Below are 27737 nucleotides of genomic sequence, written 5' to 3'. Positions count from 1 at the left end.
CAGCTGCCTTCGCAGTGTCCTCTCGGGGTCTTCCCCGTTCGCCTGCCCCCAGCGTCCCGTGTGTCCTCACCCCCTTCTTGTAAGGGCTCCAGTCAGAGTCAGGGGCCCAGCCTGACAGCCTCCCTTTAATTCAATCACCCCTTTAAAGACCCTTCTCCAAACAGTCACATTCTGAGGTACCAGGAGTTAGGGCTTCAACATGCTAATTATGGGGAACGTGTTCAACACAGACGACCCAGCAGACTCAGACCTTCAGCCAAAGTCACCTCGTTTGTTCAGCAAGGATGGAGCGCCCCCGGGAGGTCCGTGCTGGTGGCGGACAAGTACCTGTGGTCATGTGTAACGGTGCCCCTATTTCTGGAAGTGGGGACCACCCCTCCTCCTTGTCAGTGCAAGCATTTTGCTTAGTGTAAGCTCTACCCCCCATTCCATGACACTCAAGTCCAACCAATCAGAGCACAGCATCTCCCTGCACAGTGATTGGTTTAGGGTAGGCACATGACCCTTCCAGAACCAATGAGAGGACAACAGGGTTTTCATGACCCCCCCCTACCCCGCAGAAGGGTTCTCTCCTGCTGGTGCTGGGCTGCCACCTGCAGGGTGGACTCTCAAAGCCACTGAAAGCAAACGGATCAAGGAGTCACAGCCCAGAGACGCAGGAAGCCCAAGTCCTGCTGATGCCATCTGGGTCCTGTACCCGGCAAGCCCTAGGCGAGGAGACAGGAGGCCAAGGAGACCCGGCGGCCAAGGAGACAGGAGGAGACTACAAGGTAAGAAGTGGTGGGATTGGAGGCTTGTCAAAGGGGCAGAGAAGCCTGGACACTTAGTTTTGCAAGCCAATCAATTACGTTTTATTCTAGTCTGAGCTTTTCCGTCGCTTCCTATCGAGAGGACACTAAGTAATCACCTGTCCTGGACAAAGGGTGCGGGGGAGCTGTTCAAAAGCGCCTAGCGGGTACAGGGAGGGTTTCCTACCACTTGTGGGAGGCTGTGGGCTGAGGCTGAGGTTGACCTTGGAGGGCGGGTGAGATCAGGACGGACACGCTGACCCTACAGGGGAAGCACTCGAAGGCCAAGGACATAGGGGTTGAACCTCACTTTTCTTTCAAGCCTTCGATTCCTCTGTCCCACAGCTCTCATGTCCTCTTCAGAGCATCTCTGCTCCAAACCAAGTGCCCCCAGAGGTACTGAGTTTTTATGGCACGGCAGCGGTGATGCCCTCCGAGACAAAGCCCAGTGCACTGGCTGAGAGGCCACCTGGGAAGGGACCGTGGACGCTCACCTCCATTGCTTCCTGCTCTGCTCCTGCTGATGCAGCCAAGACAGAGTCCACATTTGGAGGCCACGGCACTGCCGGGTCACACGGGTTCGATCTTTGTGAGGTCTGCTGCCAACCTGCTACCCTGCATCTTGAGCATGGGTTGGGGGAGGGCTTCATAAACCCAGGACAAAGCTGCACTGCTCTCTGTCACAGCTCACCTGCATGTCCCCCTTCCTGCCTGGTGGCCCCATTTTAAGTCCTAATTAAGTTAATAAATGTATTAGCATGATCCCGCCCTACGGTGATGTGTTTGCAAATTAAATGACTTAATCCTACTAAGTCCCTGAGGACGGTGACATAGGACCATCAGAGGCAAATTAAGTCAAGAAACTTACATGTGCTTCTGCTGCAGGGACAGGGCTTGGCCAGCAGGCTCAGGGCCGCCACCTGAGAGCCGGCGGGTCTGCCTTGGCCACGCATCTGCCTCAGATTCAGACTCCACCATGCTCTTGTCACGTGAGTCTCAAACTGCTCTTCCAGAAAATGTATTAACCTTGCAGTTTTGTTTTGATGGTTAACTAAGTAAACACTGTGGAAAATGTCTAGGTCAACGGCAAGTACGTAGTACTTTCTTAATAAAGGTTGGCTGTTATTACAGATGATGATGATGATAACTCAATGCATTAGTAAATGACTGTTTTTAGGAGGGACCTTAGACTAGAACTACTGTACTGTACACATGTGACTTGTTCGTCTTTGTAGCCCCCAAGCCCAGCAGAGATCACTGACGAATGCTTATGGGCTGAATGGATGCGTGGATGATGGATGTTCACCCCGATCTCAGTGGTGGATGCTAACGACACGTCTCGAAGTATCAGTCTCCACCTTTCCAACGGTTTCCCTCTGTCTTACAGTTGCTTCTCCGCTGACCCCACCAGGGCCCCGGGCTCCCACCCTACCTTCTCGGGGTAACTGCCGAACTCGGCCTGCAGGGCGAGGACCCCCAGCCGCAGCCGCGGCTCATCACTGCCGTGCAGCTTCTCCAGGACGTCTTTCCGAAGCTGCAGGTAAACTGATGTCTTGTCTGGCTCTGACTGGGAGGGGAACGCCGGAGTGAAGGCCACTGGCATGCCAAGAGGCAGGGAGGACGCCTAAACCAGGGCTTTCTCAGTCTGGAAACGGAGAGAAGGCAGCACCCAAACCAACAGACCCAGAGGGCAATGCAGTAAGACAGGCCATCTCCTTTATCCTCATCATGCCTCCTGCCTCCAGGGGGCGCTCCCCTGTGACACACACTTCACTTAACCCCCAAGAAGGTATTTATTGTGGTGGTTCAGCTGAAAAAAACTGATGTTCAGGTAGGTGGCCTTTCTAGTAAGTGCAGGAAAGAAGAGGCAGTGACTCAGCTCCAAAGCCTTGACCCTGCCCTGCTGCTGGGGGCGGGACGGAATGGGTCGGAGAGAGAAAACTTAGACCCGGAGTGGAATGTGTTTGAAGCAAAGGGGCAAAATCTCCTTCTGAGCAGAGCTTGCCCACACACACTTATTGTTCTCCTTTTCTGTCATATTGGAAACCAAGCAATAGAAGATCAACCACAGTAATTGTTATTTGTATGTTAAAGTTCACCAACACTTGGACAGCCTCTACCTCCAACGCCAGCCTAGACACAGCCGCCCCCAAGGAACAAGGGCCCGAGTCTGCAGCACTCACCAGAGCAGCCCGTGGTGGCTGACAACGAACCGGACCCTCAGGAAGAGCGAGAAGGACCTCGACATGCAGCGGCTCACCCCAGCCGTCGGGGCTTATTTTGCACAGGCTGGTTTTGTTGTCCAGGAAAAAGAACTCTGCCTGAAGTGGAGCAGAGAGTGTTTGGAGGGAGAGGAAGTCAGGCAGCACCTCAGCTGCACAGCCTGAGCCCTGCCCAGAGGGCGCCTCGGGGCGTTCTCCATGCGGGAGGGAGCAGGAAGCAAGCCCTTCGGACACCTGCCACCGCCCGCCTCTGTGGGCCTCCGAGACGAACAGGAGCGGGTCAGGAGAAACTCAGCACCAAGAGGAGAAGTGTGATTACTGGTCTTAGAACAGGTGTCTCCACCCTCTGCTTTCTGGCTACCACCTGGAGATAAAGTGACAAAACGAACGAAGGAATATTCATTCCATTCCCGCCATGGCCAGGACCTCTCCGCCAGCTGGGACCCCCAAGCATCCGGTCATGGATGTGTTATGGTCTGAATGTTCGTGTCCCCCCACGATTCAAATACTGAGGCCCTGACCCTCCATGAGACGGCGTTGGGAGGTGATCAGATTCACATGAGATTACAAGGTGGACCTCACGGGGGATTAGTGTAGTAAGAAGAGGATGAGACCAGAGTTTCTCTGCTCTGTGGGGACACAACGAGAAGGCGACTACCTGCCAGGAAGAGGTCCCTAACCCCGACCAGGCTCCAACCCTGATCTTGGACTCCCGGCTCCAGAACTGTGAGAAAAACCCCTGCTGTTTCAGCCCCTGACATACGGCACTGTTTCAGCCCGAGCTGGCCCAGGCGGAGTAAGTCACGTCTGCCCTTTGCCCTGAATGTTGCCAGCTGGAAAACCATCAGTCCAAGCTCAGGACTCAGACACCAGTTCAGTTTGTGAGCACCTCTGGGAGGGAGGGTGAATCAGCCCCAGCCCCAAAGTCCCTGCCTCCACCCCTACCCTCTTCAAGGCAAAGCTAGCCACCCCCAGGCCTCCTGCAGATCTGCCCGAGGCCTGCTCTGCCCACACCCTCTCCACGCCCCACGCTCCCAGCGGAGATGCTCTGGTCCCAGGTGGCCTGGCCACAGGAGCCCTGCAGGCCTCAAGGCAAAGCGTTCAGGCGGTGACCAGCCTGTCCTTCCAAAGGCAGGTGCCAGGAGAGAGCAGGAGGCGTCCAGAGGTCAGGCAGCAGTCACCACACGGTGCTCAGTGTCTGGTGTTGGCACATACTGATTCCCAGTGAGTAAAATGTTTTATTTGTGATTTGGCTTAATGAACACAACAATATCAAAGTGAAATTAAGTGTTTAAAACATTTTAGGGCAGCACAACTTCGAAAGGCAGGAGTGAGCACAACAATTTTGAGAAACAGCTTCTTAAGCCCACGCCATCCCGACCTCCACTCTCACCGGACACTGCGTGGGAGCCCGGGAGCCACCGCCACGCCCACCGGACACTGCGCGGGAGCCCGGGAGCCACCGCCACGCTCACCGGACACTTCGCGGGAGCCCTGGGAGCCACCGCCACGCCCACCGGACACTGCGCGGGAGCCCGGGAGCCACCGCCACGCTCACCGGACACTTCGCGGGAGCCCTGGGAGCCACCGCCACGCCCACCGGACACTGCACTGGAGCCCTGGGAGCCACCGCCACGCCCACCGGACACTGCACGGGAGCCCTGGAGCCACCACCACGCCCACCGGACACTGCACGGGAGCCCTGGGAGCCACCGCCACGCCCACCGGACACTGCGCGGAGCCCTGGGAGCCCCCACCACGCCCACCGGACACTACACGGGAGCCATGGGAGCCACCGCCACGCCCACCGGACACTGCGCGGGAGCCCTGGAGCCACCGCCACGCCCACCGGACACTGCGCGGGAGCCCTGGGAGCCACCGCCACGCCCACCGGACACTGTGCGGGAGCCCTGGAGCCACCGCCACGCCCACCGGACACTGCGCGGGAGCCCTGGGAGCCACCGCCACGCCCACCGGACACTGCGCGGGAGCCCGGGAGCCACCGCCACGCTCACCGGACACTGTGCGGGAGCCCTGGGAGCCACCGCCACGCTCACTGGACACTGCACGGGAGCCCGGGAGCCACCGCCACGGTTCCGGTGTGCAGGGCCACGTGTCCCAGCCCACTGCGGGAGGACCAGTGCCCAGGTACCTGGGCACCTGGGCCACCTGAGGCGCCAGGCCGGCTGTAGGCTACCCAGGGGACCCTTACCTTTCATGTAGGCCAGGCCAAAGTAGGTGAGCTCCCCAAGTTTGGCGAAGGACATGACAGCATTGAAGATGGCCCCCGTTGTGGCTGTGATGTCACATCTCACCTCCAGATTCTGCCCACTCAGCAGAGGTCCCTGAGGGTCCAACAGGATTTCCCTTTTTTGGTCTGAAAACAGTAACAGTATCAATTGTAACAACGGACGACGAGACATGGAGTCTCCCGTGGGCCAGCTGCTGTGCTGAGCACTTAGCATGCGTCATCCCTCTTTTTTTTGTTTTAATTGGTTAATTTTTTTTAGAGAGAGGAAGGGAGAGGGAGAGAGACAGAAACATTGATGGGAGAGAACACTGACTGGCTGCCTCCTGCATCCCCTCACTAGGGATCAGGCCCACAACCTGGGCATGTGCCCTGACTGGGAATTGAACTGGCGACCTCTTGGTGCAGGTCGACACCCAACCACTGAGCCACACCTGCTGGGCCATATGCATCGTCTCTTTTAACTGACACACGACCCTAAGGGTGAGCACGTTTACAACACTGGCGAGCAGATGAGAAACGGGCTCGGTGATGGCAAGGGGCTCTCTCCTGGTGCACAGCCGGTAACAGGCAGGGCGGGACTAAACCGCACTCTTCCCCGGGCTGCAGGAGCCCCGGGGCCTGGGGCAGTTCTCACACACGCCTCTGCCCCCTGAAAGCTCAGCTACCCCAGACTCCGCTTCACAGGGGCTGCCAGGGCTTTCCCGGGCCCCCCCCCCCCCCCGGGGTGTTGCTCCGCCTTCCAGAGCTGTCCCAGGTTTCCCAGCACAGCAGAGGGAACTTGGGTGGCACAGATCCGGCGAAGGGCTGGAGCGAGGGGATTCCCTCACACTGAAGAAGGGTCAGCAGAGGGTCCCTCTGCACAGGGACATGAAGCGGGAGTGTGACTTGGTAGAGAGCTCTGGCAGGACAGAGTGAGCACCCCGGGGACCCTCCCAGGCTGAGACCGCAGTCAGAGCTCCATCAGCCTCCGGGCCAGCCTAACCAACCGGCTCCCTCACCACCCTCCACCCGCCCAGCCTAACCCCGCAGTTACCGCGATGGCTCCAGGCAGGTGCAGTCACGGGGCCTCTGCAGCCAGCAGGACCAACTCCGGCCTGGAGCACTGGGAAACACCGGCGTCACTCAGGGTAGGGAAGAGAAGTCACGCTCCACGGGCCGGACCCCCAGCTTTGGGACCCAGCTTGCCCTGCGGCCTGGCCCCCCCACACCCTGCCAGCACTCCCTTCCCCAGCGGCTGCAGGAACGGGGTCAGTGACACCGGTCAGGGGCCCCGTAGGCAGAGCATTGAGGCACCAGCCTCGTAGGAGGGTCGTGTTTTGGGTGATGTTTTAGCTCCCAAGCTGGGTGTCTACTTCCTTGTAAGTTTCCTACTTCACCCATGTTTACATAATCATTGACTGTACCAACATGATGAAACACCTTATGTAATACAGATATATGTTACATGCGATAAAAATTTTTGGAAACAAAAATACCTTTAGATTAGATAAAGCCTGGTCCTAGAGGGGATGTCGACCCGACAGCAGCCGGGGAACCCACACCCCACCGCACAGTGCTTCTCTGTCCCGCTGACGGCCGGCATCACTAACGCCTGGTCACTCACTCCCAGCACCCTCCCATGAGGTCATGTGCTCAACGTCTTTGGCAGGAATTTGAGGCTCTAAGAGGTTGAGAAACTCGCCCATCTCCAGCCTCAGTGACAGAGGATTGGGTGGGCCTTCTACTGTGCCCCTGCGGGTCCCCGGCAGGACTCCTGTCTCAAGAGGCCATCCTGAGAGACAGTGATGACAAGGAAAAGCCGAAGAAGGTGAGCCTGTCTGCTCCCCCAGGTTCGTGAGGACCCGCGAGCGGCCTTGGAGGCGGCGGGAGCCCAGGGCCGCGCAGGAGGCCGCCTGAGGCCGCTTTGGCTCCGCTCTCCCGTTTGCCGAGGAGCTCTGCGCAGTCTCTGGACAGGCAGACAAAGGCCTTCTGGGGCGCCCGGGCCGGATGTACCCATGTCGGACACCCAGACAGAAGGCCTAGCGGAAGCCGTATCCTGGTGAACAGCTGCCCTGCGGGGCTCGTCCCAGCTCCGGGAGCGCTGACCCCTGGCGTCTCTGCGCTGCGGTCATCAAGCAGCGTTTCGGCTCGTGGCCGCGCCGGCGGAGGAGGCAGTGCTGGCCGGTGCCGGGCTGTTTCTGGCAGAAGGTACATCCCGGGACCACCCCACTCTTACCCCTTCAGCAGACACCAGCCTGCCTGCGAGGAGGTGGGGTCCCCGCAGGCACGAGCACAGCGAGGGGTCACCAGTCATCTGCCCCCGTCAGCCTGGCTCCAAGGCCAGAGCAGGCTGGCCCGGCCACTCTCGCCCAAACCCTATCACCCGGTGCACCCACCGGAACAGACCGCCTCTCCTCCTTGTCGCCCCGCCCACATCCTGGCGTCAGTTCAGAGGCCCCTCCCAAGCGCAGGCAGCCTCCTCGGCTCTCTTACCGCAACCGGTTCCCCCACCCCAGCACCGCCGTCTGCTGCTCCAGGGCGGGGCGGCACCTTCAGCCCTGTGTCCTGCACAGTGTCCAGTACAGCAAGACCACCCAGTAAACACCCACTGCTCGGACTGGAGGAGTTCAGGTTTGTTAGTCCATTTCTAGCTACTGTGGCGCAGGGAGCCTGGGGTCCCACGAGGACCCTGCCCACCCACTGCTACTGCTGGAAGCCCTTTGGGGAGTGTCCACCCCTGGTCCTCCTGTGCTCACCTTTGCCTTTCTTTGCAGGAAACGCCTTGGAGAAGGAGTGTCTGGCCATGGGCTATGTGCCCCCTCAGAGAGAGGGGTGCAGAGCCGGGCCTGCTCTCCGGGAAGTCCTGGGGAGCTCCAGCGGGAGGCGCGCTGGCCCGTCAGAGAACAGGGGAAACCGTTAACGTGGGAATTCCTGCCCCCCAGTAAAAGCCCAGCAGGGGGGGGCTCAGCTGGGTGTGCCCCACTCCGTCTTCACCCCATAGCTGCGGGGAAGGCTCCATAGCTGCTTTGCAGACCAGGGGGTGAGGCCTGGAGAGGTGAACCCTGAAGTGTGACTTTGACCCCTCCTTCCTCCCATCAGGGGGTGGAGTCTGGTCCCCACCTCTGGAGTCAGGCTGGCCTGTGGCTTGCTTTGGCCAAGACAATGAGGTGGAAGTGGTGGGGGAAGTAGTTCTGGAAGTTCTGTGCCCCCCACACACCTCCCTGACTCTGACAATCTCAGGCTCCCCTGCTGGAGGAGAAGGGCCAGGATCTGCGAGACAACAGCCAGCCACCCCCCACAAGCGGATCACAGGTGCACAAAGGCATCCAACAGAGTCCCAAAGAACCTCCCAGGTGAGCACAGCCTAAATTCCCAACTCCCAGAGTCAGGAGCTGAATAAAGCATTGTTTCCAGCCTCTGTGTTCTGTGGCTGCCCCGTGTGGCCACACACCATCACCGTGGCCCACACGCCTGACGCGGCTCCACGCGCAGCCTGCACGTGTCCCCCAGGGAGACAGGGGCCCTGGCATCGCCTCGGGCTGGCATTGCTTCAGTGTGGCCTTCCTTGCAGTGGGACTGGGCCAGCCTCTTCTGGAGAAGAGACTTCTGGTCAGTGAGCAGCCAGCACGCAGGTCACGGCCCGTGCACAACAGTATCCCACAGCGCGTGGGCAGCCCCGTGCACCTCGCTGCTCACCTGTCCACACAGAGGCCGAAGCGCACGTGTGCTGAGGTGCTTGAAGGGCTCCCAGGAGAGCTGGGCCCCTGAGCTTCTCCCTGAGACTAACCAGATGGCGCGGAGGAGGCGCGAGCTGAGACAGACAGCACAGCTTGCTTGCTTTTTTATCCTCAGCCGAGGACATTTTTGCATTTATCTTCAGACACAGCGGGAGGGAGAGAGGGACGAAGAGAGAGAGAAGCATCCATGTGAGAGGGACACATCGAGTGGCTGCCACCCACACGACTCCAACTGGGGTGGGGACAAACTGCAACCCGGGTACGTGCCCTTAGCAGGAACCGAACCCAGGTCTCTCTGGTCCGCGGGCCGACGCTCTAACCGCTGAGCAGAACCGGCCAGGGCGAGCTGCCTCTCTTGCATCAGGCAATGTGCAGTGTGGCTAGCAGCATCCGACTAACTAGCTGTGTGCCCCTGGAGAAGTCGCTTAACCTCCCGAGTCTGTTTCCTCACATGGAGATGGAAATAAAAACAACAAGAGGTTGGGGGTGGTTTGAAGGGGAAGATAAAGCCTAACAGCAAAGGGTACCTTCTTTTAGGGACAACAAACAAAAACGATTGGTTTGTTGTTGTTGTTTTTAAATCTCACATACAGTTGAACAGTAGAGAACAGATTTGAAGATTATTCTAAAATTCATTCTTTTAACATATTTAGAGCAACAACAAAAACAATATTTTATAAATTACTTTTCCCTTCACTCCACCTAGAAACTAGTTAAAGAACAATGTTGTTTTCGGTCGTTTGTTTTAAATTGTTTTAGCAACTTGAACAGTTAGATCTCAGTAGCAAGGAGTTTACATTTGCTATCTGGTCAGTTGTACCTCCGAATGAGGCTTTCTTCGGACACAGAGGGGACCTGCTCAGGGGCCTCCTGGAAGTGTTCAGCTCGCACAGGCTGCCTCTCGTCACCACGGCGCACAGCTGGCCCAGCCGGGCGCGCCTAGGGCACAGCACCCCCCGGCAGGGCGGCAGACACGTCAGGGCCAGGGCGGCTGGACCCTCACACCTCCTCTGGCGCAGCTGTGCCCGAGCAGGCAGCTGTCCCGCTGCCCAGGGTGCTCCTGCACACTCTCCTCTCTGCCTGGCTCAAGCGCATCACTCATCCCCATCCCCAGGTCTGGGGGCGCGCTGCACAGACACACACGGACTGGCTGTCGGCTTGAGTCAGTGTGGACATGTCTGCGCCCACAGTGAGAGCCTAGCAATGTGTTCTCTGCACCCAGACATGCTCCGTAGCACTACCCACACATACCCTCGAGGGGATTCCTTCCCTCCCCAGTACTGTGCCTCGTGTGCCCTGTGCCTTTGCTCAGGCGCTGCCCCACCTCGGGTCTCCCTGCTGAGGCCCCTGTGCCTCCAAGACCCAGAGCTACGTCCTCTCCACTTCCAACCTCCACCGCTGCCCTCAGGCAGATGCGAATGTCGTCTCCTCGTCTCCCCTCATCACTGTGCTCAGCCCCCTCTGTGAGGCCACACGTGTCTGTCTGCTTGCTTGTCTCCCAGCCTCCCTGTGCGCTTCATCCCTGCTGTGACTCACTAGTGCAGCCCTAGTGAGTGTCCAGTTAGTGACCCAAATCTACTTCATGGCTCCCTGATCAATTCGGTGTCCAATGGGGATGATGACATACCAAATAGAGACTCCCTTATCCACCAAGTCCTCTGGCTTAACACACAGGAGCAGCAATTCCACATGGCAAGAGACGAGGGGTCCAAGAAGGAGAACAGGATTAGAGGAAAAGCTTCTGATTGACTGTTGATGGCACCCCCTGTCCATAGCTGTCCTCCCCTCTCCATCCACATGACCCCGGCATTAGTTAAGGTCTCAGTTCCCTAACTGGTCCCTGGACAAGAACAGTACGTCCCAGCCTTCGCTGGTGCATCTAAGGTGCTAATCTCCTTGCATTTGTACCACGGGAACCTCACTTGCCTCACCCCAGTGCCAGCGCTGCTCGGGCCTCGAGGGGGACAACGCTGGCGCACGTCACCGCAGAGCGCCCCATGGGATCCCCGTGAGGCTGTCTCCACCGGAGACTACCTCCTTGCTTGGCTCGCCCCCCTTCCTGTCCTTCTATCGCACCCCCTCTCCCAGGGGCAGTTTTCCAATTAGGAACTTTCATAAAAATCCCCATCTCTGACTTTTCTTCAAGGAAACCCAGACTGAGCCAAACACCTAGTATGTGCCAGGCCCCTTTCTACACGCTGGGGAGGGTACAGGGCGCAGGGGTACCATACGACAAGCACAACAAGGAGACCCTCTGCAGGTGCAAGATAGCAAAGGGGAGCTGAGGAACCATGAAGGTGTGGTCAGGGAAGGTTCCTGTATAAGGGGCCTGGAGCTTAACTTTGACAGGTGAACTGACTCATGGGTTAGAAACGTGATTATTTTTATGTAAAAGGGTGTTTACAAAGAAGCCAAGGGGTTTAGCCACCCGAGGAGTTCAGGCTTACCCTGCGGTCTTTGCCAGACTGACCGGAGAACTCTATGACAGGAATGCTCTGGATCGGCCTGTCCCACGTGGTTGTCACCCGCTCCACGTGGCCACTGAGCCCTTGCAATGTGGCATGTGAGACTGAGGAACTGAGTTATCCATTTTATTTCACTTTAATTAAGATATTTTAGCTAATTTAAATTTCAACAGCCACATGTAGCCAATGGCTGCTAGGGTAAGAAGTGCAGAACTTGAGTCACAAGGTGGTGGTGGGGTAGGTGGGAACCATACTGACCTCCTCCGAGGACCAAACTGGAATTACAACTAAATTCTAGAATAATCGACCTGAATAGCCAACTGAAGCCTTATAACCAAGGACTTGCAGAAGGAGCCACTTTGAGACAGGTAGGAAATGCAGAGGCACAAGAGGGATGGCTGGGCCCCCGTGGGTGGCAGCTGAAGTTACAGAGGGACACCTCAGCTAAGGGGGGTTCTCCCTGAGAAGTCTGGGGTCTAAACCTCAAGCTGAGCTCCCCAACCGAGAGCACCAGAACCAGGAATGGCAGCCACATAACATCTGGCTATGACAAGCATCAACGTCTCTGTCCACCAGGGGGAGATGGCTAGAGAAGCAGGCACCCTTTTAAAGGGTTAACATATAAAATTTCATTTGCAGTCACTCACCCTGAGATCCAGCAGAGCGAGGGCAGAGCAGACTAGAGACACATGAGGAAAGGCTGAAGTTGGTGGCTCTGGGTAGAGAGCCGAAGGGTCGGCTGCCAGGATCCTGTGCCGAGTCATTCCCCCACACGGCAGAAGCCATCCTTCTCAGCAGAACACTCTCCTCTAAGCGCATCAGCCTGGGTGGAAGTAATAACCTCCACCTGCGGAAATCCCTCTCGTCCCCTCCTGTGGAGCGCACGCCCTGCTGAGGAATACAGCCAGAGGCTCTTTCAATAAACTAAGTCTAACAGGCAGCTTGCAGGGGAAGGCGGATCTATTTTGAGACTTTTGCGGACCTGTCTGCAGACTCTGTGCTGGTAAAAGCCAGGCGTGGTATGCATCTTGATCTGTTCCACATTCACCCAGGGCCAGTAGAGGGAGCCACAAGCTGTGGATTACTGATATCTTCAACCAGGTTGCCCCAGAACAGCCATAAGCAGCATCTGACATTGGCCTGCACCAGAGTCCCTCTGAAGAGGCCAAGAACCAATACATCCAGTGAACAGATTCAGACAGCAACAGAGCAGGGTCCAAGAAACTACAAGCAGTGTATCTACAGGGAGAACTCAGCAGGTACTGTAACCTACTGAGGCAAATCCTGCTTCATGTAATCAGCACCTGAACAGCAGATTGAGGGTCCATTGCATACATTAATGGGCCAATAGCAATAAAGACCCAATTACAACAGAAGGACCCACATAATAACCATATTTCTAGAGCACCCAGTTGTGCTCTAGGAGACTATGCCACTGGGCTCCACAGGGCACTTACTCTATAAGGCCACCCTACCAAAATTGAGAGTCATAGCAGATCTACCTCATACATAGAAACACAAAGAGGCAGCCAAAATGGGGAGACAAAGAAACAGGCCTGAAATTGAAAAACAACATAATTCTCCAGAAGAAGAGCTAAATAAAATGGAGACAAGCAATTTATCAGATATAGAGTTCAAAGTAATGACTATAAGAATGCTCAACAGCATGAAAAAGGACATAAAAACCATAAAAAAGGACCAGTCAGAATTGAAGAATGCAATATCTGAAATAAAGAATATACTGGAAAGAATAAATAGTAGGTTAGTGAAGCAGAGAATCAAGTCAGTGATTTGGGGAGACAAGGTAGGAAAAAAAAAAAAACACGTAATTAGAGCAGAAAAATAGAATTTTTAAAAGTGAGGAGTGTTTAAGGGATCTTTGGGACAATATGAAGTGTAACAGCATCCATATCATATGGGTACCACAAGGAGAAAAGAAAGAGGAAAGGACGGAGAACCTATTTGAAGAAAAATAATAACTGAAAACTTCACTAACCTGGTGAAGGAAAAACACACAAGTTCGGGAAGAACAGAGAGTCCCAAACAAGATGAACCCAAAGAGGTCCACACCAAGACACATCATAATTAAAATGACAAAGGTTAAAGACAAAGAAAGAATCTTAAAAGCAGCAAGAGAAAGGCAGTTAGTTACCTGCAGGGGAGTTCCCATAAGACTGTCCAGCTGATTTCTCAACAGAAACATTTCAGGCTAGAAGGGATTGGCATGATATATTCAAAGTAATGAAAAGCAAAGACCTACAACAAGGCTACCTTACCCAGCAAGGCTATTATTTAGAATTGAAGGAGAGATAAAGAGCTCCCTAGAGAAGAAAAAGCTAAAGGAATTTGTCACCGCTAAACCAGTATTACAAGAAATGTTAAAGGGCTTGCTTGAAGGAAGTGAAGGAGGAGGAGGAGGAGGCACATAGTTAAAAAAATTAAAATGGCAGTACATACCTATTAATAATGTAGGTATTGTTACCTACATACCTTTAAATGTAAATGACTTAAATGTTCCGATCAAAAGACATAGGGTAGCCTGGCAGGTGCGGCTCAGTGGTTGAGCATCGACCCATGCACCAAGAGATCCCTGGTTCGATTCCCAGTCAGGGCACATGCCCAGGTTGTGGGCCAAATCCCCAGTGGAGGGCATGCAGAAGGCAGCCAATCAATGTTCTTTCTCATCAATGTTTCTATCTCTCTCTCCCTCTCCCTTCTTATCTCTCTAAAAAAAATCAATAAAGAAAATTTTTTTAATAATAATAAAAAGACATAGGGTAGCTTAATGGATAAGAAAACAAGACCCATATATACACAGCTATAAGAGACTCACCACAGAATGAAAGATACACACACACTAAAAGTAAATGGATGGAAAATATATTTTGTGCAAATGGAAAGAAAAAAATGCTGGAGTACCAATACTTATATCTGACAAAACAGATGTTTAAAAAAGGCTATAGTAAAAGGATACTACATAATGATAAAGGGAAGAATCCAACATGAGGATATAATCCTTATAAACATTTATGCACCCAACATAGGAGCATGTGAATATATAAAGCAAATCTTGATGTACAAAAAGGGAGAGATTGACAGTAAAATAGTCACATAAGGGGATGTTAACACCTCGTTGACATGAATGGATAGATCTTCCAGGCAGAAAATCAATGAGACAGCAGCCTTAAAGGACACACTAGATCAAATGGATTTAATTGATATTTTCAGAGCATTTCACTCCAAAGCAGCAGAATATATATTCTTTTCAAGTGCCAGTGGAACATTTTCTAGAATAGACCACATATTAGGACACAAAACAAGTCTCAATGAATTTAAGAAGATTGAAATAACGTCAAGCATCTTCTCTGACCATAATGCTATGATATTACAAATCAATCACAAGAATAAAACTGAAAAACATACAAAGACATAGAGGCTAACTAACATGTAACTAAACAATGAATGGGTTAACAATGAGATCACGGAAGAAATCAAAAGATTCCTTGAAACAAATGAAAATCAGAATGCAACAATTCAAAATTTGCTGGACACAGGGAAAGCAGTCCTAAGAAGGAAATTCATAACATTATGGACTTATTTCAAGAAAAAAGAAAAAGTTCAAATAAACAATCTAACTTAACACTTAAAGAAGTTTGAAAAAGAACAATAAGCAAAGCCTAAAGTGAGTACAAGGATGAAAATAATAAAAATCAGAGCAGAAATAAACAAAACAGAGTCTAAAAAAAACAATATAAAAGATCAATGAAACCAAGACCTGGTTCTTTAAAATGATAACAAGATTGACAAACTTTTAACCAGACACATCAAGAAGAAAAGAGAGAGTACCCAAATAAAATCAGAAGTGAAAGAGGAGAAGTAACAACTGACACCAAAGAAAGACAAAGGATTGTAAGAAAATATCATGAACAACTATGCACCAACAAATTGGACAGTCTGAATGAAATGAATAAACTCCTAGAAAGATACAATCTTCCAAATATACATCAGGAAGAATCAGAGATCTGAATAGACAGATTACAACTAGTGAAATTGAAGCAGTACAGTAATGAAAAAACTCCCAAACAAACCCAAGTCCTGGAGGGGATGGCTTCACAGGTGAATTTTACCAAACATTCAGAGACTAACTAACATCTATTCTTCTCAAACCATTCCAAAAAGTTCAACAGGAGGAAAACAAAAATTCTCAACAAAAGATTAGCTAATCGAATTCAGCAATACATTAAAAAGATCATACACCATGATCAAGTGGGATTCGTTTTGAGGATGCAAGGTTGGTACAATATCCACAAATCAATAAATGTAATAAATGTAACCACATAAACCAAATGTAGGATAAAAACCATATGATCATTTCAATAGATGAAGGAAAAATATTTCATAAAATCCAGCACCCATTTATGATAAAAACTCTCCACAAAGTGGAAATAGAAGGAACATAACTCAGCATAATAAGGGCCATAGATGACAAACCCACAGCCAACATCATACTCAATGGGCAAAAACTACAAGTGTTTCCCCTTAAGATCAGGAACAAGACAGGGATATCTGCTTTCACCACTCTTACTCAACATAGTACTGGAAGTCCTAGACACAGCAATCAGACAAGAAGAAAAAATCAAAGGCATCCAAATTGAAAAGGAGGAAGTAAAATTGTCATTATTTGGAGCTGACATGCTATTGTATACAGAATAACCTAGACTGCACCCAAAAACTACTAGAAATGATAAATTTAATAAAGTAATAGGATACAAAATAAATATCTGGAAGTCAGTTGCATTTTTTATACACCAATAATGAATTATCAGAAAAAAGAAAACAATCCCATTCACAAATTGCTTCAAAAAGAATAAAATATTGCCCTGGCCGGTTTGGCTCAGCGGTTGGAGCGTCGGCCTGCGGTCCAGAGAGACCTGGGTTCGGTTCCCGCTAAGGGCACGTACCTCGGTTGCAGTTTGTCCCCGGCCCTGGTTGGTCGTGCAGGTGGCAGCCACTCGATGTGTCCCTTTCACATCGATGTTTCTCTCTCTCTCTCTCTTCCTCTCTCTCCCTCCCGCTCTATCTGTGCAAAAAATGGAAAAAAAAAATGTCCTCGGGTGAGGATAAAAAAAAAAAGAATAAAATATCAAGGAATGAATTTAACCAAGTATGTAAAAGACCTGTACTCGGAAAATTATAAGACACTAAAGTAAGAAACTGAAGAAAATACAGATAAGGGGAACATATGCCATGTTCATGGATAGGAAGAATTAACATCATTAAAATATCCATACTACCCAAAGCAATCTACATCTTCAACTCAATTTCTATCAAGATATCAATGGTGTTTTTCAAAGAACTAGAACAAGTACACCAAAAATGTATGTGGAACCACAAAAGACCCCTAAAGCAACAGCAATCTTGAGAAAGAACAAAGGTGAAGAATCATGCTACCTGATATCAAACTATACCTCAAGGCCATATTAATCAAAACAGCATGGTACTGGCATAAAAACAGACACATAGACCAATGGACCAGAATAGCAAGCTCAGAAATAAACTCATGCCTCTATATTCAATTAATATTTGGCAAAGGAAGCAAAAACATACAGTGGACTAAAGACAGTCTATTCGATAAATGTTGCTGGAAAAACTGGACAGATGTGTGCAAAAAAATAAAATTAGATCACCATCTTATGCAGCACAGAAGAATAAACTCAAAATGGATTAAAGACTTAAATGTTAGACTTGAATTCATAAAAATACTAGAAGAAAACATAGACAATAGAATCTCAGACATTTCCCATAGCAGTATATATATATAAAAGAAAAACGCAGACCTACACTGGCCTCGCAGATGGTGCCCCAAACCATGCCGAGCAGCTGTCTGATGTGGAGATGCGCAGAGACTGGGTGTGCAGCCGCTTCCCCATGCAGCCAGGAAGCTTCCAGAACGGAGCGCAGCGGCCACCGCCTGCCAGGCTGGTCTGCGCACATGCTCGGCAGAACGGAGCTCACTTGCTCAGCAGAACCCGGCGCAGGGGCTCCCGGAGCTGCAGTGGCTGCAGAGCAAGTGCTGCGTGAGCGGCTGCACGGCTGCGGCCCTGGGCCGGCGTCTTGCAGGTGCGCAGTGGGGACCCACAGAAACCCGTGGTCTCCTGAGCAGCAGGCAGGGATGGACACGGGATCAGTCACTGGGCCACCGACTCAGAGCGATGGTCTGCACCAGCTGAGTGAAGTTCCTGCTTTCTGACCTGCAGGGCCGTCCAGGGTTCAAGAGCCCACGCGTGTGCTTGGGCTACTTAAACAACAGGTGCCTGACCGAGTGGGCTTCCACCCATGCCAAGCGCCCAGATAAGCCAGGACGGATCAGCCTTAACTTACATTCACGGGGCAGCTGTGATTCCTCAGCTCACTCAGCTGGGTTCCGCGGGGCCTTCCTACTAGAATGTGCGCGCGGGGACCCGAAGGACCGGGCGTTTTCATTGTGAAATTGTCAGCACTCACCACAGGGTCAATAATTTTCGGCTGAATTCTATGTCACATGTACACACCAAACAGAAGGAAAAACAGCTATTTTCCTAAGCACTTCCCTCGTGTGTTTAGTGGCCACCAGTATATGGGGAAGGCCTCAGCTCAGACCCCACGTCCGGCTTTTCCTCAGGCCCAGCCACAGGGCGCTCACCTTTCCCACGAAGGCTGCGCACGCTGGTGGACCAGGGCCGTGCGGAGTGAGCGCAGGCGGGGGGGCTGGGCAGCAAAGGTGGGCTGATGTCCGAAAGGAAGGGGCTGTGTGCAGGCCCAGGGCGGGAAATGACACCGCAGGACCCCTGATGCCAAGTTATTAAACACTTCAACACAGTAACATGCTAAACCAAGCGTGGGGCATTGTGAGTGCCGTTCTGGTACACAGGCCACAGCCCAGGACCTGGCCCTGCTTGTGGCAGAGCACCAGAGAGGGAACAGCCACCCGTGGGAACCAGTTCCGGGCACCAGGGGTGCCCTGCTAAGAGGGGGATGTAATCCTGTGGGAGGTGAGGAGCTCCACAAAATTTCACAGGACAAGGGACACGAGCAGGTGCCGGCTTTAGGAAGAGCACCCGGAAGCTTGGAATGTGGAACTGGAGAAGGCGAGGGTGAGGTGAAGGGAGGAAGGGGAATGGAGGAAGGAGGAAGGGAAGGGGGAAGGAGGAAGGGGAAGGGAGGAGGAAGGGGAAGGGAGGAGGAAGGGGGAAGGGAGGAGGAAGGGGGAAGGGAGGGGGGAAGGAGGAAGGGGGGATGGGAAAGGAAGGGGGAAGGGAGAAGGGGAAGGGGGAAGGAGGAAAGGGAAGGAAGGAAGGGGGAAGGGGGATGGGAAGGGAAGGGAAAGGAAGGGGGAAGGGGGGAAGGGAAAGGAAGGGGGAAGGGGGATGGGAAGGGAAGGGAAAGGAAGGGGGAGGGGGGATGGGAAAGGAGAAGGGAGGGAAGGAGGGAGCAAGGGGGGAAGGGGAAGGCAGGAAGGAGGAAGGAGGAAGGGGAGGAGAGAGGCTGGGCAGGCTTCTCCAGCGTGTGCTCTTGTACACTGGTTTCTTATAGTGTCAGACGAAAATTTACACACACACACATATTCCATAGTCCAAATTTTTGTGAAATGCTATGACAGAGTTTAAAAGGTCTATGCTTTCATCCTTCTCAGAGTCTTTATTTTGTATGTTTTTATCCTTACCTGAGGACATTTTTTTTTAATTGCATTTATCTTTAGATAGAGCAGGAGGGAGAGAGGGAGGAAGAGAGAGAGAAACATCCATGTGAGAGAGACACATCGAGTGGCTGCCACCCACATGACCCCAACGGGGCGGGAACAAACTGCAACCAAGGTACGTGTCCTTAGTGGGGACCAAACCCAGGTCTCTCTGGTCCACGGGCCGACGCTCTAACCCCTCAGACCGGCCAGGGCCCTGTCAGAGCCTTTACTAAAATCTCTGGACAGTGTGGAGAGAAAGGCATTGTGGGCGCTGTCTCCCGAATGGGGGCGCACAGAGCCCTGTGCAGGGACGCGGCCTCCGGGAAGGTCCGAAGCCGGCTCTGTACCGGCCCTTCCGCGGCTGGCGGCTCTCGCCTGCTACTCCCCGAGCAGGGGGCAAATGAGCCTTATGGGTTTGCCCGGCTAAACGGCTGCCCACAGTGCGCGCTTGGGCTCCGAGCTGTCCCTGACCCAGGAGCGCTGCCATCATCGGGGCATTCGCAGAGCCTAGGAGGACCCAGTGGTGGCGAGCGGCTCAGTGGGTGCAGCCCCTGGGGGAGATGCTAAGGAAATCCAGAGACCTGACCTGCAGCGCTCAGTGTTTGGTTGCAGACCTGATCGGTGGAACACGAAGCCCTGCGGACCAGTAGAGGGTGGTCCCTAGAGAGTAGACGAGCATCTGTCCAAGAGGAAAAGCACGTGGTTAGATTGCAGTCACCTCTGCTTTTCTGTGGCCCGAAACACAATTCCAGTGCCATGTGTGGTGGACACCAGTGGCGGACCCAACAACCATCTGCAGCTCCCTTAAAATGTTGCCCCCTGCTCTGGCAGCTAAGGGTCACAGTGACCATGACGCACAATTTTGGCAAAAGACAAAAGCAAGTCTATTAGGAGGCTTCTGAGAAAACGTCTGCTTTTCTGACGATCAGAACCCCCGGGACTGACCCCACTCTTCCCTCCTTACTCCGGCCCGGAATCGCAGCCGCCGTGTGACGGGGAGGCACAGGCATAAGAACAGAAGCCAGAGGCTAAAGCAGACAGAAGAGAAACATACAGCCTGGGTTCCTGACGACGTTTACGGAGCTGCTGAACAATCCCAGACTTCTCGTTAAGTGAGGAATGAGGTTGTCTGTGTTCCTGCCGCTGTGCCTGCGGCTGTTTCCTGGGGCCCGAGCCTGGCTCACCCGGCCCGAAGCATCACTGTTGCCGAAGCAGCAGGGGTCCCGGGAAGAGCATCACCTGACTTCGCTGAGCCTGCTTTCCTCCACCTTTAAAGTGACTCCTGCCTGAGTGTTCCTGAGGATTGAGTCAAGAGTTCCTGGAGATGGTGATGATAATGATTGTTACTGGGCAGTGAGCACTTATACCAAGCCTTGCCCTAAACCTTTTACTTACATCAACGCATTTAGTTTCACCACAATCCCGTGAGGTATGTATTTTAATTGTCCTCTTTTTATAGTGAAAGAAACTAAAACAAAGACAAGTTGGGGAACTTGCCCATAAGACCTGAAACCTAGACTTGAAGCCAGTGACCAGAGCCCCTGCCCTGAGCCACTCGGCTCGTGGCTTCCGGATCATACTACATCCTCAATGTGTTCATTACTATGATTACGATGGTTGGGCTCCTATTATAAGTGACAGGCCTCATTCGCCTTAAGATCGCTCCTTTAAGAAAATGATTCTGGGGACTTTGGGAGGGAGACATTGAATTAACAAGACTTGGTGTGTAAAATGCACGGTTACTTGAGCAGTCCACTGAGTTAAACACAAATGGGCTTAGTTTGGGTTTTGGCATCTCTAGGTCAAGGGCATGTGTCCAGTGCCAGGTGTGCCAATGATCTCTGTGCTTTGTTTCAATTGTGCCCTTAAACCAGCCAACAATCCTCTGATGAATGTGACTAGACACCGGCCAGGAAGTTCGCAAGCTGCACCCTCGTTTCTGGAGAAATAACGCTGAGAGCAGACACCAGAGTGGCATCCGAGCACCGCCCATGCCTGTCACTGACCTGATTCCTTGGGCTCTCTGCCACAGTGACAGCAGACTTCATCCCAACCCCCAGTGCAGCCCACTGGTAGGCCCTGCCTGAGGAAGGGGGGTGAGAAGGTTTTGAGGGCAACCCCTGGATCCATGGGGAAGAACTCCACAGTCAGTTGGTGGTGTCTGCCATGAGCATGGGAGGGTGATGGTGGTATGAGCGCCCTATGGTCAGAGACCTGCCCGCACTTCCTGCCTGGCCCTGGACTAACACCCGAGCCGTGAGGGAGTGCTCAGTATGCTGGTTGGCGCTGACGGTTGGCCTGAGAAAGGAGCAGGGCACACCTTCCTAACCTCACAATGGGGCACAGGACGGGGAGGATTCCGGGCACAGCATCTCCTGAGACCACTTTCCTAACTGTGCACTCTACCCACAGGGCCCGAGCCAGGCTGGATGGAGAGAGGAGCCTGTGGTCAACACAAGACAGCAGCAGGTAACAGAGCCGGCTGGGAGGGGCGCTGAGAGAGAGTGACCAGGTAACCCTGCCTCCTGGCCTAGCAGGCAGGGTGTGAGGCTGGTGGCTTCCGCCCCTTAAGCCATGTCCCTTTCTACCATGTCTCAGGAGCCCAGAGTGTTAAGCCAGCAATAAAGATCGCTGTTCAGTTTGTTCAGGACTCTGTCACTTCCCACGCCAACCCTCCCCAAGTTCGAACACTCCCATCTCCCGGCCTGACTCTGCAGCAAGCTCTCCAGTCCTGGCACAGCCTGCTCCTGCAGCCTGCTCCTTCTGCAGCCTGCTCCTTTAGCAGCCTGCTCCTTCTGCAGCCTGCTCCTTTAGCAGCCTGCTCCTGCAGCCTGCTCCTTTAGCAGCCTGCTCCTTTAGCAGCCTGCTCCTTTAGCAGCCTGCTCCTTTAGCAGCCTGCTCCTTTAGCAGCCTGCTCCTTTAGCAGCCTGCTCCTGCAGCCTGCTCCTTTAGCAGCCTGCTCCTGCAGCCTGCTCCTTTAGCAGCCTGCTCCTGCAGCCTGCTCCTTTAGCAGCCTGCTCCTGCAGCCTGCTCCTTTAGCAGCCTGCTCCTGCAGCCTGCTCCTTTAGCAGCCTGCTCCTGCAGCCTGCTCTTTTAGCAGCCTGCTCCTGCAGCCTGCTCCTTTAGCAGCCTGCTCCTGCAGCCTGCAGCCTGCTCCTTTAGTAGCCTGCTCCTTTAGTAGCCTGCTCCTTTAGTAGCCTGCTCCTTTAGCAGCCTGCTCCTTTAGCAGCCTGCTCCTGCAGCCTGCTCCTTGAGAAACATACAGGGGAGTGGGCCCTGTTTCCGCAGCTCAGCTCAGCGAGGCTCTGAGAGGGGAGGGACTAGACCTTCACACGTCACTCAGTGGGGGCCATGCTTCGGTCAGAAGGGTCATGTCTGTCCCTCACCAGTGAGCCCTGTGGTGGACAGGGAAGGGCCAGGAGCATTCGAGATCTGTCTTAGCTCAGGTCCTGCTGAAGGCAGAGCCTGAGACAAGGGTTACATGCTGACGTTTCATTCAGGAGCAGTACACCAGGGACAGAGAGAAAAATGGGAGGAAGACGACGACAGGTGTGACGTGCAGGGTGACCATGACGGTTATCTAGCACTCCAGACTTCTCCGGAAGGCTTGCAACACTCGCCCCTCCGAGAACAGTGCAGCAGGAAAGAAAGACGGGCAGATGCACCTTGTCAGCTCCGTCCCATCTCGTTTTCTGTTGTGAAGGTTCACTCCCTGGAAAACCAGCCCCTGCATTTCGGGTTTCTCACCTAAGAGCTAAAAAGTTGATGGCAAGAAAACCTGGGAATAACCTTCTTTAAGCACATTCTGCCTCCACATTCCTCAGGGCCGAGCTGGGAGCTGGGGAGACCGAGGGCGAGGCCCCTCCCGGAGGACAGGCCAGGCGTGGCACGCGGACACCACGCGCCTCACCCGAGCTGCACCGGGCTGCTCTTGCTGCTCTGCTGCTGTAGCCGTCCAGGGGCCTTGAGACGAGCAGCCTCTGCGTGAGACACGTGGCCTTGGAAAGACACGCTTCCGAACACAGAAAGCAAGGTGGACCAGGGGCAGACCACGTAGTCCGAGGAACCTGAAACCAAGGCAGAGACAGGGACTAGAGACAGGGCCACTGCAGTTGGCCATCTATTTGACTGTGCCCAGCAGAGGCCACGAGCTGACCCCTGGCAAACAGGGATGAAACAAATCTGACCACGATGCGTGCACAGGAGCATGTGTTACAAAGGTGGCAGGAGCTGTGGCCAGGAAACTAACGCCTGCATCCAAATCCATCAGTGGCCCAAGAGTCTCAAGGAGAAGCCCGACTTCTCCGGAGCCAGGCCAGGGACCCAGGCGGCTGGTGTTCTGGGCATCCTGGGGGTGCCTCAGACCTCCAGCGTAGGGCGGAGGGAGTGAAGACTCGGAGATGATGAAGCTGAAGCGACAGGTGTACAGCCTCCCTGCTCCTCCCTGTGCGGCACCTTCCCTGGACTGCGCACGTGTGACCTCACCTGTGAGGAGCGTCACTGCGGCTGGCAGCCCCAGGCGTGTGTGACTTCCGAGTTCACACCCGAGTGGGGATCCAGTGCTTGTTCCAGCTGTTAATTTAATGTCTCCCAGCTGCAAACCATCTGTCAGTACCTGCGCAGTCCCTGAGTGTCCTACCCGTACAGCGACGCACAGGTAGGTCTCTCTGCAGAGGGCGCTGGAGGGACACAGGGGCTGGGGCAGCGGTGTGTGCATGAGGACACCTGGTGATGCTTTGCACCAACATCGCCCAGGACCCCGGTCCCTCGGCCACCTCCTGGCCTGGCCTCACCAAGCAGTCACCCTGTCTATACAGACACTGACAACGCCAGGCCTCTCGCCCGCACCTGCTCCAGACCTGCGGCTCACCTGCACCCGCCTGCACCTGCCTGCACCCACCTGCACCTGCCCACACCCGCTCCCGACCTGCGGCTCTCCTGCACCTGCCTGTACCCACCTGCACCCACTCCGGACCTGCAGCTCACCTGCACCCGCCTGCACCCGCCTGCACCTGCCTGTACCCACTCCGGATCTGCAGCTCACCTGCACCCGCCTGCGCCCGCCTGCACCTGCCAGCACCCACCTGCACCCACCTGCACCCGCCTGCACCCACTCCGGACCTGTGGCTCTCCTGCACCCGCCCGCACCCACTCCGGATCTGCAGCTCACCTGCACCTGCCGGCAACCAGACAGCCTGGTGGCTCTTGCCTGTGCCCTGCTTGTCCAGTGACTACAGGTCAACTTTGGCAGACAAGACAGCAAACTTCACTGTCATCATGGGCGGCAGGCACAGATCTGACTCTCAAGCCGGGAAGAGGGCTTCCCTCCAAAGTCTGTCCCCCAATGGGACTGCCCTCAGCCCTGGGGACCACGTAGAGTTTCCTTATATATTACAGTTACCCTTCTATAGGAGCTTAATAATTCTTTACATTAACCTTCCCAGTTTAGAGCAGGAGTGTGTGGGTCCCAGCTCCGGAAGGGACACCGCTGGGGCAGCGTCCTGCAGGGGACAGTGTGGGCTGCCCCGCCTCCTGTCCCTGGTTGTGCCCAGAGTGTGGGCAGAGAGCTGCAGCTGCTCTCTCCCTGCCACCATGCCCGAAAAACTGCACGACCAGGCCAGAAGAGGGACCTTCGTTCAACTCTGCCGCAGGCCATGAGTCAGGAGACAGGCTGCCCTCCCGGTGCTGTGCCGTGGGTGGTGCCGAGTGCGTGCTCATTGTAACAACTCAGAACTGATCAAGAAGCAGCACCCAGAAATACATTTGTTTGGGAAGCTTCACACTCACCGCCTCCCTCCCCCGGGACTCAGTTGTCCCAAACACACTCTCTTACCCTCAGAGAGGTCTTCCAGGAGCCGCTGCGCAGCCAGAAACCAGAGGGACCAGATCTCCTCCTGACAGAGCTTCGTCCTGGCCTGCAGGGCACTGGCCAGGGCCACAGAGGCTGGGCTCATGCCTGCAGAGACACACACGCCGCTGAGCCCCTGCAGTGTCCAGAGCACGTCTGGGCCAGCACTCGCCACTCTGGCCAGGCGCGGTCCAGCCCCCGAAACACAGGCAGCCACGTGCTCATCCCTGACACCCCCAGGGCTGGGCCCATGGGAGAAGCTAAAGAAATGTTCATCGGAGGGCTGGCTGGGCTGGCTCGTTGGTTCTCAGTGAATGAGCAAATAAATAAACAAACTCTCAAGTGAAGGGGTGAGTGAATAAATGAATGAACAGATGAACCGTGGGAACGGCACCTCCCTCCGAGCCCGGTGCGCGGTGGCAGAGAGCCCCCTCTGTTGGGTGCTGTCCACTGCCTGCTGCCCTCTCTGGCTTAACAGCCTTTTTGCCTCTGAAACATGATCATGTCTTTTCCTCTCCTGCTGCCACGTGCAAAGTGGGACTGGTTGCAGCTCAGTCCTGTCTCTCAGGGTCACATCTGCCTGCAGAGGCCAAGTCACTAGAAGGAAGTGAGGCCGCTTTGAAAAGGCGCCGAGCGCAGGGAAGCAGCAGACTGCTGTGCTGGCGGAGGATGAGGGAGGCTGGTCCCGCCTCTGAGAACCTCCTTCAAACAAAGCTGACAATTAAATGTCGGTCCTGACTAAGCCACCACCCACCAATCTCCAGCAAGGAGAACCCCGCGGACAGCAGCAGAAGAAGCCGGGCGGGCTTTCCATAACCCTTCGCGTCACTGACCTTTGTGCAGCCAGAGCTCACGGATGGGGGGTGTTACATGGGGGCAGGGTGGGAAGCTCATCATAGCACCCCCATCTCTGCACCCAACGTGCTAATCCAAGCCCTCCGCTCACCAGCTGCTCAGCCTCCTACCTCTGCCTCTAAGGCCAGCTTCCTGCAGACAGCTCCTGCCCCCGGAGTGGGGGCCCCACACAGGGACCCCCAAACGAGAGCAGCAGAGAAGAGAAGGGGAGCCCAGGCAGCATTGGCGGGTGGGAATCAGAGGTGCTTCGGCCCACCCGGGGACTCAGCACCGTCCCAGGCCAACAGCCAGTGCGTTGAGATGCCAGCCTGGACAGCCCCCCTGGTCCTGGGAGCCGGCGAGGCCAGGAGGCAGAGCGGCGGACCCCAGAAGGGCTCTGAGCGGACCACAGAAGGGCTCTGAGCGGACACACAGAGGACACACAGCGGACCTGTGGGGCGCATGTTCGCTGAAAGAATTTTGCTGGGAGTGGACAGAGCACCTGGGGAAAGAGGCTGTTCCTTCCCCTCGAACGATGAGGGAGCGACCCCCCCCCCACCCCCCACCGCAGGACAGCTCTGAGCTGCAGGTTGGTGCCCAGCAGCAGGCCCTGGCATCACTGGGGATTCAGAATATATAACTATAAATATATGTGAACCTGAAATCAGAGCCTCAAAATATATGAATCAAAAATTGATAGATTTGCCCTGGCCAGTTTGGCTCAGCAGCAGAGCGTCGGCCCGCGAACCGGGTTCATGGGTTCAATGCCAGCCAAGGGCACGTACCTCAGTTGCAGTTCATCCTTGGCCCTGGTCGGGTCGTGAGGGAGGCAACCATTTGATGTGTCTCTCCCAGGTGGATGTTTCTCTCGCTCTCCATCTCTCCCTCCCTCCTACTCTATCCAAAGATAAACGAAAAAATATCCTTGGCTGGGGATTAAAAAATAAATAAAAATTGATAGAATTGAAAGAAGAAATAGATAATTCAACAATGATGGAGACTTCAATACTCATAATGGCTAGAACAAGTAGCCAGAAGGCCAGTAGGAGCTTTATCAACGTTGCAAGTCAGCTAACCCCGAGAGACGCTATGACACGTCACTGACAACACGACACAACATTTTCTCAGGGGCGCACGAAGCATTCTCCAGGACAGGCTGCATGCTAGACCACAAAACAAGTCTTCATCAGTTTAAAAGCATTGCAGTTATACAAGTTACGTGCTCAGAAAATGGAATGAAATCGGATATCAATAGGGAAGAACATTTGGAAGATTGACACGTGTGGAGATTGGGAAACACACTCCTAAACAGCCAGTGCTCGAGAAGAAATCGCGAGGAAAACGAGGACAACAGCGGCATGCCACATGTCTGGGCTGCAACTAGAGGAGTCCTTAGAGGGAAAACTACATCTGCAAATGCTTATATTTAAAAAGAAGATCTCGAATCAGTAACCTCAACTTCACCTTAAGAAACTAGACATAGCCCTGTGTGGCTCAGTTGGTTGGGCATCGTCCAGTGCACCGGGGGGCTGCCAGTTTGATTCCTGGGCAGGGCACATGCTTGTGTTGTGGGCCCCAGTGTGGGGCATGGGGCATGCGGGAGGCAGCCCATCGGGTCTCTCTCGTATTGATGTTTTTCTCTCCCTCCCTGACCCCTCCCCCTTCTCTCTCTAAAAATCAATTTTTAAAAATATATTTTTTAAAAAAGAAACTACACATAAAACAGAAAAGTAACCAAAATCAGCCAAAAGGAAAGTAAACAATAAAAACTAGAGTGAAAATGAATTAAATACAGAGTAGAAAAACAACAGAGAAAATGAATAAAAGCAAAAGTTAGTTATTTGAAAAAAATCAACAAAATTGAAAAATATTTAGCTAGATTGACCAAAATAA

At 53.7% G+C, this 27737-nt stretch overlaps 1 protein-coding gene across 1 annotated transcript in view; it reads right to left on the bottom strand.

Annotated features, from left to right (window-relative positions):
* FRMPD2 (FERM and PDZ domain containing 2) overlaps positions 1–26308 on the bottom strand; it is an 83628-nt gene extending 57320 nt beyond the window's left edge. The window contains 13 exon segments of the mRNA XM_036264859.1: positions 2221–2333; positions 2336–2355; positions 2972–3043; positions 3045–3105; positions 5217–5345; positions 5348–5387; positions 6295–6363; positions 7997–8128; positions 17284–17501; positions 18125–18189; positions 23073–23229; positions 24996–25118; positions 26296–26308. Of these exon segments, the coding sequence (XP_036120752.1) occupies positions 2221–2333; positions 2336–2355; positions 2972–3043; positions 3045–3105; positions 5217–5345; positions 5348–5387; positions 6295–6363; positions 7997–8128; positions 17284–17501; positions 18125–18189; positions 23073–23229; positions 24996–25118; positions 26296–26308 (1212 nt within the window).
* Positions 26309–27737: the final 1429 nt, after the last annotated feature.

The sequence above is a fragment of the Molossus molossus genome, unplaced genomic scaffold (assembly GCF_014108415.1).
Source record: "Molossus molossus isolate mMolMol1 unplaced genomic scaffold, mMolMol1.p scaffold_m16_p_17, whole genome shotgun sequence".
Taxonomy (NCBI): Eukaryota; Metazoa; Chordata; class Mammalia; order Chiroptera; family Molossidae; genus Molossus; species Molossus molossus.
The sequence above is the reverse complement of the archived record's forward strand: the minus strand, read 5'-3'. Positions and strand labels throughout refer to the sequence as shown.